This window comes from Schistocerca nitens, chromosome 3 (assembly GCF_023898315.1).
Source record: "Schistocerca nitens isolate TAMUIC-IGC-003100 chromosome 3, iqSchNite1.1, whole genome shotgun sequence".
NCBI classification, from domain to species: domain Eukaryota; kingdom Metazoa; phylum Arthropoda; class Insecta; order Orthoptera; family Acrididae; genus Schistocerca; species Schistocerca nitens.
Genome location: NC_064616.1, coordinates 491,865,262 through 491,887,831, shown reverse-complemented (window position 1 = coordinate 491,887,831; position 22,570 = coordinate 491,865,262). Strand labels below are relative to the sequence as shown.

The 22,570-nt window shown below is 41.7% G+C and overlaps 1 protein-coding gene across 1 annotated transcript in view; it reads right to left on the bottom strand.

Moving 5' to 3' along the window:
- LOC126248420 (kelch-like protein 5) overlaps positions 1-22,570 on the bottom strand; it is a 321,665-nt gene that overhangs the window by 242,689 nt on the left and 56,406 nt on the right. Inside the window, exon 2 of the mRNA XM_049949385.1 lies at positions 10,648-10,687. Coding sequence (XP_049805342.1) covers positions 10,648-10,687 — 40 coding nt within the window. The remainder of the gene's footprint in view (positions 1-10,647; positions 10,688-22,570) is intronic.

Here is a 22,570-nt window from a genome sequence, read left to right as displayed (position 1 = left end):
GGCAAACTAATTCATCATAGTTCACCCAATTTCAATGAAATATTTATAAAATTCCATACATTACACAATCTTCTTCATGAATCTATCTGACAAAATTGATCAAAATCCCCAATAGTAGCTCTTGAGATTAGCCCAAACATACAGACAGAAGTGAGCAGGGAACTTCAATTAACCATATATAAAAAATGTGTTTTTAAAGTAAGTAGCATTTTGAAACTCCACCACTGCAGCACCGCAGTTGGCATTTTGTGCATGTACACTGTGTACCACATTCTGTTGGCAAGTCACAGATGCCCTTATATGGTCATTCACCGTGTTAACATTTGTGAGTATTCAAAATCCCTCTTCCGACTGAGAATACTGCCAACTGTGAAACACATTCTGTGGTTCGTTTTCTTAGTGCTAAAGCAATGAAAGTGGCTGGAATTCATAGTCAGATCAGTAAAATGTATAGTAAAAACATTATGAGTGATGGGACAGTATGGAAATGGGTGAGAGCTTTTCAAATATGTATGATGAGGAAGGAAGCAGGCAATCTTCAGTCATTGCTGGTGATTCGGTGCAAAAAGTTGTTGAGCAAGTGGGAGAACAGACACTTTATTATTTTGTCATTATGTGATGAGTTTCCTGAAGTGTCAAGAAGTGTGCTTTATGCAGATGTAAAAGAACTTTTAAATTATCCAAAGTTATGCTCATGCTGGTTACTGAAAATGCTGACTGAGGTACAAAAAAGCAATGTTTAACCAGCTCTTTGACTTTCCTAGTGTGGTAGAGTGAGGAAGGTGACGAGTTTTTAACTCAAATTGTTACAGGTGACGAAACATAAGTGGTTTACGTTAGACCTTAATCAAAGCAGCAATCCATGAAATCGCAGCATTAAACATCACACAGTAAAGTGACGTTCAAGTAAACAATTTTAGCCAGGAAAATAACGTGTACCTTTTCTGGGACACGAAAGAGTTGTTGCTTGTGGATTTTCTGTCTCGTGGTGACACCATAAATTCTACGACTTATTGTCGGAACTTTAAAAAACTGTTCCATGCAATCCAAAACAAAAGCTGTGTCGTGCTGAGGAAGGGGATCATTTAGCTTCATGACAAAGTCTGTCTACACGCGAACAATCGAACTCGAGAGCTGATCAGATCATTTAGCTGGAAACAACTTTATCACCCTCTATACTGCCCCAATCTAGCATCTAGTGACTACCATATGTTCCTGCATTTGAAGAAGCGTCTGGGTGGTCAGCACCACAATGATGAAGATATCAAAACGACTGTTGCAACACTCATGTAATCAGATGGAAGATTTGTATGAGGATGGTATTCAGAAGTTGGTTGTAAGATCTGTTAAGTACCTCGGTATTGGTGGGAGTTTTGTAGGAAAGTAATTCATACAGAGAGAAAATTTGGCATGACAGGGTGTAGGTTAGGGACATGTCTTCAGCTTGTCTTTTACGCATTCAAAAGGGTGACAAGTAAGAAGGGGCCTCTGACACACCTGCAAAATGAAGCACAAGGTGTTCAAGTGAGAACAGACATTGATGGAAACACCACCATGAAAGAACAGACCTGTAACAGTTAATCTTTTGCAGCCCAGTAGACTGAAGCTCAGCCCACACATGGGATGAACAGGCACATGTTCATAAGGAGGCAGCGAGCCTTTGCATGGAGTTTCTTAAAAGTGACTAGATCAGTCTGTGAAGGATGTCACTTGAGACATTGCTAGGCTTTTAAACAGTTCTGAATAGCTGCTGCAATGTCTTTGCTCCACCATGGTAGATCACAATTGGAAAGTAGTTAGTTCATCAGAAGGCTCCATCTTAAGTATGTGCCCTGATCACGGGTAACTTAACATTGCAAATGATGTTTGCCGGGGGTTGTTCACACTCCCACAATGATTTATTCCAATGTAGTATGGAGAGGAATCCACATACAGACTGCACCAGTTGATCCCTCACGATCAGAACAGTTCCACCATGTTGTATGGTAACCTCCAAGGGTTGGATAATGGTCACCAGTAGAATGCATTTCTTGGAGAGTAACAGAGGGAGTAGAACATGAGGATATTAGCTGTTGCAGTTATTCCAGAGGACAGTAATATCCACCTCATTCTAGTTCCACTGAATTCCAACATTAATGTCATCCTGGTTAGGGGTGGGACAGGATGACTGACTGTCATCAGTGGGAGTGAAACAACTTTCATGTACATAGGTTTGAAGTCCAACAGCATGGGGGGGGGGGGAAAGGGGGGGGGGAGTGTCTAGGCACTTCCACGAGCACCAGAGTACCATTCTCCCAAGATTTTTTTTTTCTTTAGCTACTTTAAGGGGTCACTGATCTTGTGAGGGCTTTGGGGGCAGCCCTAGGACCTGCAGCCTGTGGCTCCTTCAGCCAGGCACGAGGGTCCAACAAGGATGACACTACAGGACCCACAATAGGGAGGACCTATCTCCCCCAGAGGAAAATTTACCCATGTGCTACTGGAGTTCATTGTTGAGGGAATGGAGGAAGTACATTATTGAGATACTGCCAATGACCTGGACAAAGTAACTGCAGAAGTTTATGTCCCCTGGGTGGGGTATGAGCAATCTTAAATTTTCTGATCTTCCACATATGAGAAGCAACCAAAGACCTTAAATTCTGGGATTTAATGTTACTTAATTCAGGAAGCACACTTTGAGGATCGTGGAGACTGATCATCTCTGCAACTGGCACAGAAAAGGGGTTGCTCGTATGGGAAGATCTCACGAAGTGGCCAGCCACAGCATCTAAAAATAGGGTTATTTGTACATCGCAAACGCAAGCCAAAGCATTGGCATTTAAAGCATCGTATCAGTGTGGGAAATATGATGAACATCACAACAGCAAATCACAATCCTGAGGGAGGAGCAGGGGGGGGGGGGGGGAGAGGAGCAGGGGGGGGGGGGGGAGAAACCCCCTAAAAGCAAGGAAGAATGCTATGATGTCAATCTCGTTGTCTGGTGGGCCTCAACAAACACAATGAATAGGATAACCCCTTGCTTCTCGAAGCTTACACCTAATTACAGATCCAACTGCAGCAATAACTCCTACGTCGCTTCAGTAGCATAGACATCACAAAACTTTTACAACAGACTAATGCTCAAGATGGCATATGATTTGTTGTTTTAATGAAGAAAGAACCAGTTCATAATTTACTGAGAGAAGAGAGATTTCCAAATATGTTTTCAACAGTTCCCATGAAGATGATTATTAGCTTCATATATAGAAAGAACACTCCCTCAGTCTGTGTGCAGATCAGGAACTGAGAAGAGTAAGATCCTGCAGTTCGCTTGGTTTTGCTTTCCTTCCATGGCTTGGCCAAGGACAGAAAACTCTTCGGGGTCATAATGATCTGCACTGCAGAATTCAGGTCCATCTGAAGAGACTACTGGAGCCTTACGGACTCAAAGCTGATGCCTTTAGTTTTTTCCATTGCACCAGATATTTGCCATGATGACATTGTGGGTTTAAGGGAACTAAACATCTTGATCATCAGTTCCTCACTGCACTGGAAATTCACCTACTACAATAGCGAATGAGAAGTGAAATGAAACCCCAGCAGCTAAAAACTAACTGTCATGGAAGGATACTCCACAGAAGACCATCATAGTCGTCAGTACTGCTAAAATGTGGTGCAGACTGTATGGACTCAAAAGTCATACAGCTGCTAGATAAACAGAATACATACATAAAAAATTTAAAAGTGTCTATCAGTGCGGAGATAGAAATTTGTCTCCTGTGGCTAATTTGTCAGTGATTTCATTTCCTGGAATACCCACATGGCTCTGTGTGCAGATGAATGTTACAGTGGTTCCAGAGCTGTGGAGGTCAACTAAAAGCTCTCAAATGTTAGAAGCTAAAACGTTGTTGAGGTAGTAATGAGATGTGCCTCGTAAGCAGCTTATGGAGTCACTAAAAACGAGAAAGTCCTTTGCGACAAGCGTTTTAATGTAGTGCAGAGCCCTTGATATGGGGACCAATTCTACAGTGTACACAATGAGTGCACTCTGCAGAGAATACTTGTCATGCCCCTTGCATATGTAGAAATATAACGAACTCTGTCACTGACTTATGATTGATCTACATAGATGAATATCAAATTTGGGTGGTTGTTGAGGATCTAACATAATAGGTGTCTGAGAATGGTGGGATCAGTATTTTCTTTGGGGCCACAAATGAGATCCAACCAAATAACAGGACCAGGTACACACCACAGTAGGTGCCAAGAGGGAACTCTTGGCACATAGACAAGAGCAGGCGAATGGAGATCATTGCATAGGGCTTCCAATCACATCCCACATGGTCTACCCATTTTTGGGTGATTCGCAGACGGTCTGAACTTTTGGTTATGAAACAGAGTCAAGTAATATGGATGAGACACATCTGATGGATTGTGACTGCATAGTTTGCCAAGGGTTTCTGGCATCTGAACCACAGTGGTAGGATACCAACTTCCACCAGGAGGCTGTCTACAGGGCTCATACAGAAAGCTCCAGTTGCTAATCGCATGTCACTGTGGTGGACAGGGTCTAATAAACCCAGTACTGATGATGTTGCTGCCTGGTAAACAACACATCCATAATCCAGGTGGGATAAAATCGAAGCAGGAGAACGGTGTGGTCTGCACCTGAGGGGCTGCTGATAAATACATAGGTATCAAGTTTCCTCATGCAATTTGCCTTGAGCTGGCATACAAGTGGTAACCAAATTAACTTTTGGTCAGATAAAAGGCTTAAAAATGTGAAAGTTTCAAAAACTTCAAGTAACTGGTTACCAAGGTGAATTTCTGGGTGCAGATGCACAATCCTGAGTTTACAGAAGTGCACGAGGCAAGTTTTTGTGGGAGAAAATTGGTATCCATGATTCAGGGCCCATTATGTACTATCTGTATGGCCCCACAAAGTTTATGCTCTGTGGTGCACAATGATGTACAACGGTAATACAGGCAAAGGTTGTTCACATACCGTGACAGTGAGAGCAGGGTATCCACTAGTCACGATACCCCATTCATTGCAATGGTGAAGGGGGTTATGCTCAGAATCAATCCCTGAGAAACCCCAGTTTCTTGTACATATTGGTTGATGAGGGATGAACCTATCTGAACTCTAAACTGTCAGAGAGAGAGGAAACTGTGGGTAAAAGGGGTAAACAGCCACAGAAACCTCACTTATGCAGATTAGATGGGAAGTAACGGTGCCAGGCGATAACTTTGCCTTCTGATGGTCAAAGAACACAGCAAATGTATTGGGAATCCATAAAAGCGCTGCACACTGCAGATTCCAGGCATATCAGCTGGTTTGGATTGGACCTAAATGCTCTAAAGCCACTCTGAAATTGTAATAAATGTCCACTGGCTTCTGGAACCCACACAGTCATCAGCTGACCATTGTTTGAAACCAGTAAACCCTAGATTCTTTAAAGAATCTAACTCCCACATAAAAACAGAATCCAATGTCCAATTACAAATGAGTTAATGTGTCAAATACTAGCCTGTAAGCACGTAAGTAAGAAAAAAAAGTTTAGGAAAGTCTTGAATAATGTTTAAAGTTTGTTGGAAGTCACTAAGTGCTCTTTGTATGAAATACTGAATGAATATAAAATGGGTATTTTGCACTCTACTTTAAGCACAAGCTAAATTTTTGTGCATCTAAACATTTACAACTTCATATTTACAGAAATATGTGTCATATAATGATGTAACTTTGCAGGCACATTTAGGGGTATATATGGATATTGCCTGCACACTGTGCTACAAATAGTCTTAGTAGTAAAGGATTAATACATTAAAAACATCATGCCAGATGCCATTTTACTGCACGAATGGTGTGCATGTAGTAAGCAATAAACTATTTTCCAAAAAATGGTTCAAATGGCTCTGAGCACTATGGGACTTAACATCTGTGGTCATCAGTCCCCTAGAACTAAGAACTACTTAAACCTAACCAACCTAAGGGCATCATACACATCCATGCCTGAGGCAGGATTCGAACCTGCCACCGTAGCAGTCACGCGGTTCCAGACTGAGCGCCTAGAACCGCTAGACCACAAAACTATTTTCCTTTCATCATTTTGCGTGGGTGTGTCAGTGAGTAAACATGTCTAAAAAGTTATAAATAACGTGTAAAGTTTGTTGGAAGTCACTAAGTGCTCTCATTCACAAATGTTGGATGAATAAAATCTGTGCATTTCTTCACCATCACTTACATTGCCTCAAAAACACACACACACACACACACACACACACACACACACACACAGTGGTTTGTATCTGTAATACTTGCTTTATTCTGTCAAATTTTTAACATAAGTTTGTACCTCTTAATGACATTATGGCAGCATTTTAAAGTTTTAAATTTGGTCAATAATTATGTGAAACACTGAAAATTAAATTTTTGTTGCCCTGAAAGACATTAGACAGGCAACCTTCACATGGGTCTGGGTACCATGACCCAGGTTTCAAAACAGTCATTTAGTAATAGATAATTTACACTGCCATTTGTTAGACAGACTGGTCGATTGTTGGTCAAAATTTGATATATAGGAATGATAATACCCTCCCACGATTTGGAGGGGGCAGGGGATGCTCTGCCCCACCAAATACTACGCAATTTATGCTGTTATTACTGAGGTGTTGAAGCATTTGATTGCCTATTTTATCGTGTCCAGGGGCTGTGCTGCAACACTGCTAAAGCACTGCAGAACTAAATGAAACACTGTACAACTCACGGGGCTTGTGCATAGAAGGATAATTAGCGTCACTCTGCCAGGTATTTCCAGATCAAGAAATTAGGACAGTAGTTAGAGCATACAGACACTTCAGCGAAGCCTTCCGTGAAACATTCAGCAATTACCGTGAGATCAGTGCAGACGTTGCCTTTAAGGAAGGTGCCAGCAACTACTGTGGATGGTGAGTGGCCATAAATGTGGAGGAATTTAGTCCATATTTGGGATAATTTAGTGTGGACTCTAATAGATGATACTCCTGTTTCTCTCTCTCTCTCTCTCTCTCTCTCTCTCTCTCTCTCACACACACACACACACACACACACACACACACACACACACACACTTTCTTTTAATTAAAAATCATGCCTCCACACAAAGTCTCCTGGATGCTATTAAATGTTCCATAGAAGGAAGACATTTGTGTCGAAGGACCGCTCAGTGTTCACTGGTAGCCAAAGTTATTTTCTCAGACAACTGTAACATGGGTTCCCAGTGGGAAGGGCCTGAAAAATAGGGTATTGTTGCTTCCGCAGGATGTCTAATTATCTCAATATCCTTCCCCTGAGTGATTTCAAGAATTGCTGTGGAGGTGAAAGCTTCGCTGTCAGCTTTCTGAAAAGACCAAAGTGATGTATCTTCCATTGTTCGGTAGTTTGAAAGCAGGAGTACCAGGAAGGTGGTCCCTGTTGCAGGGATTGTCACATATGTACCACTGGATCATGGGTGAGATGCTTTTAGCTGCAGACTGTAAGATCTATTGCTGAGTAGGTCCCTTGGGGTGTACTGAAATTTGTTGCAGCTCCATTGTTAATGAGACAGACTTCCAGTTCTGAAATTAATTGTTCTATTCCTTCACCCATGCTAGGTGTGGTTTCCCTGCACCACACGGGATTTTAGGCATTTAAGTCCCCCGATAGGAGGAAAGGTCAGCTTATTATAGGTTATAGTCTGTCTGGGGCTAGACAGATATTACATACTGTTACCCTGACTGACAGGTAAACAAGAACAGCCACAACTTCTAACACAATGGTTAATGGCACCTGCTCACTGAAAGTATCAGAATGTACGAGTGTGTAGGCTCCTCTAGGTGCCCTCTCGGCATGAACACTATTCTTACAGTAGGATTTGTAGCCTTTAATACTAGAGAGTTGGGTTACTGATAATTGTGTCTCCTGAAGTGCCATGCCAACAGCAAAGTAAGAACCCATTAATTTATGGAGTGCACCCAAGTGGCAATGGTAACCATGACAGTTCCATGTCAGATAGGGATCTGAGAAATCAGGGAAAGACGAAAGGGAGTATGAATTACTTTGCTGCTGAGACATGTTACACCTGGATGCATAATTCTTCATCGTTATTCATAGGCTCGACTTCTATGACGATGTGGACCGCTTCGACCGGAGCAGCAGAGTTCAGTTTAAATTTAAATCTTTCATTCTTGTCACAGTCACATTTCAGTTTCTGTGTGGATTCTCCTGTTTGACTTATGGGACAGAAGAGGATTGTTCTTTTCTATGACCCACAGCCTGTGGCTCTGTCTGCCACTGGTTGGTGGTAATACACTGTTAGTCTGTTCAATCCTGGGAGGTGGATACCTTGGCAAATGTCCAGTTCCCTGATAATGTGGAAGGAGAGTGAGGCACCTCCGGCTGCACCAACGTGGTGGTTACCAGTGACGCTGTGAGTCATGGGGGCCGAGGGAGCTGATAACCCCTCCAACTGAAAAACAGACATGCACATGTGCAGATTGTCCGCCCTGATACCACTCGCTCCGAACAGCGAACAGAGGCTCTATCTATAAGTGCCGCCCTGCCACAGCCTGGCATAGTACCCATTGTCTGGAGTCCCAGAGGTCCGAATTGAACGTCACTTACCCCTCGGCATACGCGGGGAGGTTACAGCTCAGGCATCAGCAAATATCACTACGTTGTCAGGTGGTAAAACCACGATGATACATGAAGATCCCTCACGATGGATTGCATACCGTGCTGCATTTCAGGTGTGATCATATATCCACTCTAATATTAGGTGCAGAGGATCACAGTGCACGGTGAATAGATCATGCACCTTGTAAGATGTCCTTCCCCAAATGGCCTGCACTACTGTGAAATTTAGAAAAGTGGAGGTCAACTCATAAAAGCAGACCAGAAATAGTTAAGCCAAAAAGGTTGAGGGAAAGGTTGTGAACTGAGCTAGAACTGATGAGTGTCTTAACAACAGCCGAGTCATCACCGTAAACACTCCTTTAGTTGCCTCTTATGACAAGCAAAAATAACTGCAGTTCTAGTCCCCGACACCACAGGAGCTGATATCCGCCATGATACCACCTGATCCAAAGAAGGGATCTTGCCACAGATGCGCGCAGCCAAGTCGACGGCCACCTGGTTTGATGGTTACTGCCCAGAATCCCCGTACTCCCAAATGGACAGGCACCTACTACTAAGCATGCACACACAGGTACAAGCTCTGGCTCAATAGTGTGTTCCCTGCGTAGGCAGAGGGCTGCCACCTTATGGGTACCTTGTGATCCCCCCTCCCCTCCCACAAAAAGAATGGCTACAATGCTGGGTGTTGGGCGAATGCTGGGTATTATCTACATCTACATTTATACTCCGCAAGCCACCCAACGGTGTGTGGCAGAGGGCACTTTACGTGCCACTGTCATTACCTCCCTTTTCTGTTCCAGTCGCGTATGGTTCGCGGGAAGAACGACTGCCTGAAAGCCTCCCTGCGCGCTCGAATCTCTCTAATTTTACATTCGTGATCTCCTCGGGAGGTATAAGTAGGGGGAAGCAATATATTCAATACCTCATCCAGAAACGCACCCTCTCGAAACCTGGCGAGCAAGCTACACCGCGATGCAGAGCGCCTCTCTTGCAGAGTCTGCCACTTGAGTTTTCTAGGCTTACTGGTATTGCCTACAGTTCAGTAAAAACATTTGAGAAGGTGGTCAAACCCAGATGTGGAGACTAAGCACAAGTTAACCGAGATAAGTGGTGTCAAAACAAACACTGTGGAAAATGTCATAATTGATGCCCAACGAAAAAGTTAAACTGTCAACAGAAAATCTGACCTAGAGTGTAAGTCTGAGGAAAGATATAGTATGATATTGTAGCACAAGAAAGGAAGACTCACTATAATAGCTTGAGGCCTCATGCTCCCCAAACATGTACTCACATAACAGTTGTGAGCTTCCTGGGGTGGAGGTGTTTTTAATTTACCATAGTGTTACCACAAGCAGCTAGAGATACAGACATTCTCCCAGACAAGTCCATTTACCTGTATAAGCCTTATACAACTGATGTGCAGCAGGTGCACAAGAGGTTCCCCATTAACAACTGTTTCAGCCCAATAACCATCCACCTAATCGGCACGTAACAAACACTGAGGTTTTTTGTAGAGAGATTTGCACCATTCTCTCAACTGGGAGGTTAAACCACAACCTCTGCTTCCTGTAACAAACAATGTTCCACCATTGTGCCACGTGGTAGTCACTGAGGCATCCACTGAGCCTATGATTACAAAGAACTGGCAGCACTCACCAGTGCTCAGTTTGAGAAATCCAGATACATCAAACTTCAACCCAGCCAACGTGAACTGAGGTTCCCAAGTTGTTCACCATTTAGCACAACCCAGGAGGCACGTGGGTCATCTAATGACAAAGACATGGTGGGTGCACACCATTATGTCATTTCTAATCTTCTGCTTACTAGTTAAGTATCTGACAGCGACTCAGAACTTGTATGAATGATTACACACTGTCCTAGGGACAATAGGAATGTAACTTACATTAAGCTAAACTGTACACGAGTTACATTTTACATCTCAAGAATAAACAGTTCACAATTTTACACCTTTACATGTGTGGCTCTCTTTAAGAATGATAATAACAGGAACTTACCCATAAGGAATTGTAGGTTCGTCTCTCAGACGTCCAGTTCCTATAATGGTAAAAAAAAAAAACAAAATCAGACATTGCATAATTAAATTTCGAGGGGGCATTTTCAGTACATAGCATAAAAATCTTCAAATATAAATGACTAATGTTTATAAAAGTTCATTGCAAGTGTAGCCTTTGCTCCTCAAGATGCTACAATTATTCATAGTTTTAGCTATGCTGGAGAGTTTTTGGCTGGTAGTATAGCAACAGCAATATGCTGCTTTCCTCACACACACAATTTAAATTTTATTTCTCAACAATATGTCCAGACCTAATTGGGCACTCCAGTAACTGTGTTCAAAAACTGTAAATGTAGGCTTCCGCGGCCATAGTCGCAGTCAATAAAATTCTTCTGCGTTCGAGGCCACATTGTCAACTATAAAATTCATATGTTTCGGCAACTATTGCAAGACGCTTTCCTCAGGGTGTATTGTTAACTGTTGAATAAGCACTAGTTTGTTTACTTACATACTACGGAAGAGTGCTGTCATTGGATATGAGCATGAGGAAGAAGCGTAAAAGTGTCCTTTTATACTGGTCTTCACATTGCATGTTGTCATTGGCGGAAATAGGCATTTTCCACAGAAGTTTCCTTTATTGCTTGCCATTAGTGGGAATCGGCAAAAAGGAAGCTGAGCAGTGACTGCAGCATAGCGTTGTTGACTGAAATGAAATGATTGTATGGCATTGTTGGCCGGGAGGCCCCATGCGGGGAAGTTCGGCCACCGTATAGCAAGTCCTTTTTAGTTGACGCCACTTCCCAACTCGCGAGTCAATGATGATGAAATGATGATGAAAGACACACAACACCCAGTCACCACGAGGCAGAGAAAATCCCTGACCCTGCCGGGAATCGAATCCGGGACCCCATGTGCGGGAAGCGAGAACGCTACCGCAAGACCATGAGCTGCGGACAGCGTTGTTGACCAATTGCCTAGTATCGAATAGGGCATGTCAGCACTCTGTGTACCCTCCGCTGCTGTGGCCCACTGCGCACTTGTTGCTTTGTGAGAGCTGTTCTTCAGCGAAGCTGTCACTGCTGGCAGCCAAGACACTGGAAGTCAGTACCCGTCTTCTCTATTCATATTGTCTGGTTGCTTGGCTATTACTATAGCCTCTCTAATCTACCTCCTCAAACTAAACAACTGTTTCGTCAGTACGTGGGCCTCTTGATATTTGATCTTCATCCTGCACTGTTCCTGGTGTTCTGCCACTGCTGATTTGTTGTATTGTTTGAGATGGATATATCTCTCGTGTTCAGATAACATTGTGCTTATTGGTCACCCAGTCTCACCTACACTCCACATTCACACCCAATTTCATGAACTCCAGCAGAATGAAATTTGTCAATTGTATCTTTTGTCAAGCTCAGAATGTCTTATTTTGTTGTTGCTATGAAAAATTGGCTTAATACCTGCCCGACAGAATTTTGCCCAATGTTCAGTAACCCCTTGTACGTATGTTAGCAGGATTGTGTTCCGTGCTTCGTTATGCGTTTTCCTATTGCCCTCCTCCTTCGGTGCCATAGTTTTACGTATCATCCTCATGTCATAGCCATTAGCTCCAAATACGGACCCGAGGCTCTGTAGTTCAGCTTTGAGATTGTGTTCATCACTGATCCTGTAGACTCTCTTAGTTAAAGTTTGCAGGGCCCATTTCTTTTGTGTAGGTTGGTGGTGGGAGGATGCATGCAGGTACCTGTCTGTGTTGGTGGGCTTCCTATAAACTCTTCCTGTCGGGCTTATGGTAAACTTCTACATCGAGAAAAGGCAATACACAGTTCTTTTGTGTCTCCATGATAAAGCGAATTATGCTGTGCTGCTGATTGACATGTTGGTGGAAGTTTTGAAGCTCTTCTTCTCTGTGTGGCCAGATGACAAAGGTGAGTGAACCCATTTACCATAAACTTCAAGGTGATCCAACAGCCATGATAATGAAATAGATGCAAGTGCTGCTGAAGCAAACTAGGATGAATTTTGACACGGCCTGAAGGCTCATTCCACAAGTGCCGTAGGCACCAAGAATATATGGTGTACCAAAGGTCCACAAAGAAGCCTTTCCTTTACAGCCTATAATGAGTAGTATTAACTTACGAACCTACAAACTAGCAAAAGAATTGGCTCCGAAGCTTAGATGTCTACTGAGCCATACAGGTTCATACGTCAAGGACTCCACACACTTTGTAGCACTTTTGAAAGAAAAGCGTGCCTCAGAAACAGATCTGATGCGGGTATGGATCTGATGGTCAGTTTTGATGTGAAGTATCTATTCACGAATGTATCCATGACGGACACCGTGAACATCTTAGAGGAACGCGTGGCATCTCATATCTGCGAGCTAGTGCACCACTGGTTTGACGACCACCTACTTCAGGTGGAAAAGGGATTTCTATAAGCACACTGACAGTGTAGTTATGGGTTCTCCTCTATCGCCTGTTGCAGCAGACATTTTTATGCAAGCATTCAAAGAAACAGCACTCCAGTCCGCACAATTACGGTCAGAATGCTGGCTACAATACGTTGATGACACCTTTGTCATCTGGACACGCGAAGAAGAAGAGCTTCCTAACTTCCAGCAACATCTCAATCTGCAGCACAGCAAAATTCACTTTATCATGGAGATACGAAAGAGCGGTGTATTGCCTTTTCTCGATGTAGAAGTTTACCATAAGCCTGACGGGAAGAGTTTATAGGAAGGCCACCAACACAGACAGGTACCTGCATGCATCCTCCCACCACCATCCTATGCAAAAGAAATGGGCCCTGCAAACTTAACCAAGAGAGCTTACAGGAGCAGCGATGAACACAATCTCAAAGCTGAACTATAGAACCTCAGGTCCATTTTTGGAGCTAATGGCTATGACATGAGGATGATACGTAAAACTATGGCGCTGAAGGAGGCGAAGAATAGGGTAATGCAGAACGAAGCACAGAGCACCGTCCTGCTACCATACGTACAAGGGGTTACTGAACGTTTGGGCAAAATTCTGTCGGGTAGGTATTAAGCCAATTTTTCATAGCAACAGCAAAATAAAAGACATTGTGGGTTCGACGAAAGATACAATTGACAAGTTTCATGCCACTGGAGTTTATGAAATCAGGTGTGAATGAGGACTGGCGTATTTAGATGAGACTGGACAACCAATAAGCACAAGGTTATCTGAACACGAGAGAGATATCCATCTCAAACAATACAGCAGATCAGCGGTGGCAGAACACCAGGAACAGTGCAGGATGAAGATCAAATATCGAGAGGCCCACGTACTGACAAAACAGCGGTTTAGTTTGAGGAGGTAGATTAGAGAGGCTATAGAAATAGCCAAGCAACCAGACAACATGAATAGAGAAGACGGGTACAGACTTACAGCGTCTTGGCTGCTAGCAGTGACAGCTTCGCTGAAGAACAGCTCTCGCAAAGCAACAGGTGCACAGTGGGCCACAGCAGCACAGGGCACACAGAGTGCTGACATGCCCTAGTCGATACTAGGCAGTTAGCAAACAACCCTATGCTCCAGTCATCACTCAGTTTCTTTTTTTTCCAATTTCCACCATGGCAAGCAATAAAGGAAACTCCAACGGAGAACACCTATTTCCACCAATGACAACACACAATGCAAAGATCAATAAAAGAACACCAATATTCTTCTTCCTCACACTCATGTCCAATGACAGCACTCCTCCATAGTGTATAAGTAAACAAACTAGTGCATGTCATTCAGCAGTTAGCAATACAACCTGAGGAAGGTGTCTTGCAATAGTTGCCAAAACATCAGAATTTTAGAGTTGACAATGCGGCCTCCAACCCAGAAGACTTTATTGACTGTGTTCAAAACTGTTAGTCAAATCAGATGAATGAGATCTCACAGCTTCAGCTTCATTTCAGCAAGAGAGACAGTGGGACAATACTGACACTTTCATTTTTTATACAACTGAGTAGGTAAGTTTGGATGTGTCTCATGCCACGAGAATGAAATTTTATAGAAGATACAAAAAATGTATTACATCCCAGAGCACTGATCACTACCTCTGAGGTTCACACTGCTCCAAGAGGCCCAGTCATCAGCCATGACAACATATCTCTACACTGAGCTAGTGCACTGAGGATCTCCCATTCACTGAAGGGGTCATTGTACTGCTTTACACTTCGTGTGCAAAGTAATACATTGGTACATTCCACCAACAGCTTTTATGTAAAAATGTGAGATAATTGCTGGAGACAGACATTTCACCAAAATGCAAGGTGACTTGTAGAGATGTAGAGAGGATTGGTGATAATACTGCTGTTGATGGAGATCCTCATCATCATGGTGGGAAACTGATTAGGGTTTAATGGAGCTTGGTCCATATTTGAGAAGTTGGAGTATGCAATGTTCAATAGTGATTATATATATATATATTTCCCAGCATCCCTTTTTGTTATGTATTAAGTAACATGCCTTTGCTAACGTTCTTTTTGATCAGATTTGTCTCTCTTGACCACCACAGTACAAGTTTCCTACAGGGAAAAGGGAGAGGGGGGGGGGGGGGGGGGGATGTCTCTGAGAAGGCTGAAATTCTCTTTTCTGCTGCATGTAAAATAGGTTTAGAGATACACTGTACTGCATTGTCAATTCCAGTCTGATGATCAGGGAGCAAGTTTTACTTTGGAGCTAACTTTGCCTTTCACAATATCAAGTGTTATGGGTAAAATGTATAGAAGGTTACTTATCAATGTATAAAACAGATAATAAAAAACACTCGATTCTGTGCTTGTCGCAATGCGCACTTGCTCATGTACACATCCTCATCATTCAAGCTATTACACATTTTACATAAAATACTACTTAGTTGCATACAAGAGCACAATTTTCCCCAGATATAGGAGGCTGCATGACCACTAACTTATAATTGTGGATAGAGCCAGATATTCCACTACACGTAAAATTTGTAATCTAACAACTCGGGAGTAGTCCCAATTCCTTGCAAAATTTCAATACCCACACTACATTTATCCCATCACTACTTACAACAGATAAAATGTCTGCAACTAAGCCACTTAATGTTCTGTCATTAGCATTCAAATATTCTGCAGATTAGAAGCTAGAATAACCTCATTTTGTTTGGTGACTCGCTGGTGGTATGCCATTGTTGAATGGTGGATTTGACTGCCTTTATTTCATTATCACTTATTTATAGGCACACACTTTTCAGACATTTATATGACCATTCTTCTCACAAATAGCACTAATACAAGGGGACCTTTCCATAACGTCATTGTATTTCCTTCACATTTCCATTTGGCTGAGAAATTTGAAATCTTGTTGCTGTAGATTCACACGGCTGTTAAGCGTTCCTGCAAAATAGTGCCTCTTTAACCTACTTCTGCAGAAAGAAGAAATGTGTCCTGGGTACTTTCTCTGAAGGGTACATTCTTTGCACACTCAAGAGTGCACAGCACGTCACAGCAGATACGAAAAATCATTGTACAGGCACATGTGATCTGCTTGAAAGTCACATGGACGACCTATAACACTACATGAAGACATTTGATTCTAAGACGTGTGAAATGATGAAACAGCAGCCAAGTAAGTCCCCTTGCTTGGAGTCATCTGTGTGAATCACTGTCACAACATGCAGTTGCATTTATGCTGTTAAAATTTGCTGTATTTGTCATGTAAAAGTAATTTATTATTTATCCTGTGTCTCTTCATTATCTAAATTGGTTGCTTGCTCCAACACTGCAGGAGAAATATTTACTACATAATCCTCCACTATGAACCATTTCACTCACATCCCTAATGGTGTTGTGGTTTGTGGGTATTTATAGTCGCTCTGATACAGGTTGATCAATGACAGTAGACAGCAGACACTTTGGATTACTAGGCGTTAGAGCCATTCTGTATGGGCAGAAGATACAATGAGATAGTTACTGGCAACTCAGTAGCTTTCATGCAAAGGCTACAGGTAGGGCATGTTGTATAAGCTCCTGTTGCCAGCCTGATAGCTGCATGGTGTACCGCTTGTAGCATCTTCAGAAACAAAGTTTAGGCTGAACTCTTTTTTTTTTTTTTGAGGCACCAACAGTTCAACCAGGACCAGGTAAACACTTTACAGAAGTGTTATAGACAGAACCTAAACACACTCCAGACCCTTGCATTGAGATACTGCAATGTCTAGTACTTTAAGTAATTACAGTTTATGGTTCCACAAGTATGGTAAGCATGCTAGATCCAAGAACCTAAATGATGGTTAAAATAAAGACTGATGCTAACAAAAAAGTCATTGTACTTCATTAAAATTATGACAAAGTGATTAAAATGGACCAAAACTGATTTTTCATTAAAAACCAACAACCTGTCATTTTATCCTTTCATCAAACACCTCTAAACGAGAATAGTGAATGCTTGTTTGGAAAGGAGCACTAAATAACTTGATAATCTGCAAACCAAGAATTTTTGCCAGATCCTTCACTGTGTCAAATATACTGTTAACAGCAATTACAGAAATAATAACATTTACTACGATTGGTCTGCAATGGATTTGAATAAAATCTTCCACAGAAGCCCCAGTTGTGAATCTGGCCGAGTATGTAGTATTTGCATGTAGTATCTTGAGTCTTAGCCAAAAACACATCTAAGAGGTGCTACCTGTCTCTAATAGCTCCATGTAAAGCCATCTCTAGTAGGATCTGGCCATTCAGGACGAACAGTACTACCTGAAACCACATTAGAAGTACAAAGCTGTCCCCAAGTCAATCTCCAGATCACTTTCCTTTATTTCCACATGATCATTTTCAGGCAAGCTGCCCATTTTCAGATCTATCATTTAAAAAAAAAAATTAAAACTGTTTCAAATTACAAATAGTTTAAGATTTATGTTTAAAAAGTTTCAAAATTCATCAGAAATCAGTTACAGTATAACAGCTGTGCAATATACCATTTGTTACAGTAAACAGTGTAGCCTGTCTAATGCAGAACTGAAAGTGCAGTGTCATAACCAGTAGCTCAATGTACCTCTATCAATATTCTGAGAGACCAGATTGGTGCAACAGCTACAATGGTGAAAAGTGCCCCCCATCTGCCAAGTGTGGACTGATGTAATTCGTGAAAATGCTCACAAGTATAGCATGTTGATTTAGAATTTAACAGCATTATTTTTTGAAAGACCTTTATAGCACAAATATAAAAAACTAAAAAAAAAAATTATAAGCATTGTAACTGGTGTGAAGTCTGTAGCACTCTTAACTGCCCTCCATGAACTGATACAATATGTAAAAGATGTTCCTAAATGTAGCTTATTAAAACATAAATGAGGAGATTAATATTATTAAAAACTTCAAAAGAGCTTTAAACCTTCCAAAAATGTCTTCTCCTCCTCCCAATTGGTGATCCTAGAGGCAGTGGTGCTCAAAAGTGCCTTCTGTGGACTGAAATAATTCATACATGTTCCTAAGTATAATATATAAAACATAATGTGCTACATTTAGGAACATCTTTTATGTATCATATCAGTCCATGGAGGGTACTTCTGAGCACTACAGACTGTGCACCAGTTAGGATCCCAACACAATTTCTTTTAATTTTTGTAATTGTTTTATAAAGTTTTCTCAAAATCCCATAGCAGTGTTTCACGCTATACTTAGGAGCATTTTCATGAACTGAAAAAAAGAAAAGAAAAATTATATGTACGTTATAAAGCCACAGCAGGCTAGTGTATGGCTAGTTATGACAGTGAACTTTCTGTTCCATATTTGACAGATTACTCTGCAACTGTAACAAATGGTATGTTGCACAAATGTTATATTTTGACTAATTTCTTAAGAATTTTGAAGCTTTCAAACATGAATCTTAAATCATTTGTAATTTGAACTAACTGTGATTAAAAGAAAAGATTGTAACACATCTGAAGATAGGCAGCTAGTGCCAAATTGCTCATGTGGACATAAAGGGAAGTGATATGGAGACTCAATTGGGATAGTTTTACATAAGTAACGATCGCCGACACTCCCTGACGACAAATATGTCTAGTTTGGGCACACTGGAAGTGACGAAGGAATCTCCTCCTCTTCAATACCCATATTAGGTAGTAGTTCATCATTCTCTCGAGAATCTTACCTACAAGTGCATAATACCTAATATTTGGTCCTGCAGCTATAAACTTCAACAAAAAAGGTATTTTACAGTTCCCACATCGACAAAGGACAGTTAAATTCTTCTCAGTTGTTTTGTCTGAAATCCAACTGCTCCCTCTCTGCAGTTTCTTTCTGACCTAGGAACATTGGATCTTTGTTGCAATCACACATTATTTATTCAGGAAAGTCACTGAGCTACAGAGCCTGTTTTCATTTTTGAAATAAACAATTTATTTTGTAATTTTTCACTATTAGCTAATTTCACCCCCCCTTCACCCCTTCCTTTTGCATTTTCAAGTTACAAAATGACAAAATGCAACCCTTATGCAGTCTTTGTCACTGTGCCAGCATCAGCCACATTATATCCATTGGTTTACATCTAAAGTAAAACTGCACAAGTCACATGAACCAATAGATTTAGTGTGGCTGATGCTATCATGGTGACGAAGACCCACATAAGGGTTGCATTTTATCATTTACTGATGAAGTTCGCATCTGTGTAGCTTGACAATTTCCAAACGGCACAAAATTAGCTAGTTGCAAAAAATCATAAAATAAAGTGTTTATTTCAAAAATAAAAACAGCCCACAGCAGGACAATAACTTACATGAAGAAAGTTTTAGCAGCTTTGGATCCATATATAAAGATGGCTAAGTTATTTAATGGTAGTATTTAGTAACTGCCTGTGTTATGCAAGATGTAGAAGTTAAAACCCCCCATTATTATGACAGAGTGATGTGCTGATCTGCTCTATCAGACATCCTCCAGATTGACTTTGAAACTAATGTCTGTTGTGTAACAATCAGTGAAATTTACAAACTCCTGCTTTGAGCTCTTGCTGCTCTCAGTAATTATACACCAAGCTTTAACCATTATAACCAGAAAGGCTAACAGGGTCTTTCTATGTGGTCTGGACTTTAACCTTCACAGTGGTACCTGCCAGTTCCTGATTTTACAATAGCATTCACTATTTCACTAGGCAGCAGATGGTCCCTAAGTGTACCCTGAGGTCTTCAGTATGGATGCATTTGTTGCATGTTTTATCAACTTAACATGTTCAGCTTGGTCCTGGGCGCTGTATGTGTGTACAAATCCAGCTGTCTGGATGTTCATTCTATTAACTACCAATTTTGGGTCACTTTCTTACAGAGTCTCTTCTGTCTGTGAAGTGTACCCAGATGTGAAAGTTGCTGCAGGAGTTAAGATCAGTGTCCACTTCCAACTCAATAATATCAGTGATGACAAGCAAACAGAAAAAAAAGGTCAACAGCCAGTAACGTCCCTGTAGCTAAGTGAAATGCCTGATACAATGAGGCTCTTCATAACTCAAGACCTGAGGCTGGGGATTTGGAGCCCTGACGTGTATTAAAATCCTCAATATGTAGGGATGGCCAGAGGTATTCCCTAACAAGGTCTGCAAGAGTCTCTTTTCATGTGGGACATATGGAGGGAACACAGTCATAGGTGGTGATTAACAGTGGGTGATGCAGTCATGAAATCTACTGCCTGCCAGCTGGTTGTGAATGAAGCAGGTGAAGTGTGATAAGTATTACTAATTTATAACACCACAACACCCTTAGTCTTGCCATCATGAAGCTATTCTTTCCTACCAAGGTTGTAGCTTCCTCGCACAACTGCATCAGATTTTTCAAGTATCTCTCCTATTGACAGTAATTTTTTTCTTCAGTGCAGAGTTTAAGCTCCTCCCTGTGATTTCCGAATGAGTAAATTCCAGTGAATCATCAAAGCCATTATTCAGTTTTAGCAACCCATTTCTCTCAGACGTAATGATATGCAGCAAGTAAGTAAAAACAGTAGTTCAACATTTTGATTCCTCTACAGTATTACAAACTGGCACAACACTCTTTTTTTTAAGTAATACTGGGGGAGTTAATTTTACAGTTGATGGCATCGCTACAGCTCTGGCCACTATCCGCATTACAACAGCTTTGCAGCAACCTAACACAAAGGGGCAGGGGCAGTGTTGCATCAATGTCACAATGTGATGCTACAGCCAGACACGGAGGGACAATTTATATATGCCTATACAGCCACCAAGGAATTGAGCACATAGCTGTTGTGCTGTCCACAGAAGTGTCAATCAAGCCAGCAGTCAAAATAACCGGTCGGCCACCTCACACTGTCTGATCGAACTGATAGGTCGGTTCCTCCTGTTCTGCATCTGCTGTTCTGTGCCATCCACTATGCATACACCGAGGTCCGAGGTTCAGAGCTGCCTACTGCTCCTGTACTACGGTTACAGCCTGCAACATAAGCCAAATTGTGAGGCACTAGACAGTGCCTCACAACTTGGCTTATGTTGCAGGCTGTAACCATAGTACAGGAGCAGTAGGCAGCTCTGAACTTTGTCAGCTGCCTTCATCACCAAGTCAGCATATGCTGCATCAAGAGTAGAGTCGTGTCAGTCACTGATACACCTTGCGCTATCACACAGACAAGCACCACAGTGCAGCCTTGAATCACTTGAGCCACAGATCGACGCCTCATCCTGCCCATGGCATGTGGATGCCTACCTTTCCCCAGTCAAAGTGTTTGACATCCTGTGGTTAACAAAACATTTGTACCCAGCTGCTGGCATCTTGCTGCATGTTTCCTGTCCTCTACAACTGCCATTTGAAGCCAGAACACATGGGTAGAGAGCAGCCTTGCCAGTTCGACAGCAGAACGGCTCCCCCACCCCTTCCAGTAGTGGCCCTACGAAACCAGACTTCTACAATGTAAGAAACGTTGTCCACAACATTGCCTTCACCATCAGACAAGGCAAGTGCTGGGAAATCTGATGGTTTTACTGTGACTTTAAATTCCTGAGATGCAATGTTCTTGACAATCCCTGCAGCACAGTGGATGAGTGACTGAGAAATTTACATATTTCCACAGAGATGTACACAATTACTTTCCTTCATTTACCTTTGATTCCCATCTTCCACACGTAACTTGACCTTAGCAATAAATTCATGTATGTCCAGAGTTTTAGAGTTTAAACTAATTACAGAGTTTGGCATTCACAGTCTATCTTTGAAGTGCATAAACACCAGTTGTAAACTTGTTTTGACTTAAGTCTTTCAGTGATTTGTGAAATTCTTCACAAAGTATAGTATCTCTCTTCTCATCTTCCTTTATGTCCTCTTCCATTTCCATAATATTGCTCCCAAGTACATCTCCCTTGTTCAGACCCTCTATATGCTCCCTCCATCTTTTTTGCTTTTCCTGCTTACCATCTGAGCTCTTGATATTCATACAGGTGGTTCTCTTTTCTCCAAAACGCATCTTCAATTTTTCTGTAGGTGGCATCTATCTTACGCCGTAGTGATATATGCTTCTAGATTCTTACTTTTGTACTCTAGCCATTCTTGCGTAGCCATTTTCCACTTCCTGTCAATCTCATTTTTTTTAATGTTTGTATTCCCTTTTGCCTGCTTCATTTATTGCATTTTTATATTTCCTCCTTTCATCGATTAAATTCAGTATCTCGTGTGTTACCTGAGGATTTCTACTAGCCCTCATCTTTTTGCCAACTTAATTCTTGCTGCTTTCACTATTTCATCTCTCGAAGCTACCCATTATTCTTCTATTGTATTCCTGTTCTTGTCAATTATTCCCTAATGCTCTCTCTGAAACCCTCTACAACATCTGGTTCTTTCAGTTTATCCAGGTCCCATCTTAAATTCTTGCCTTTTTGCAGTTTCTTCAATTTAATCTGCAGTTCATAACCAATAAATTGTGGTTGGAGTCTACATGTGCCCCTGGAAAAGTC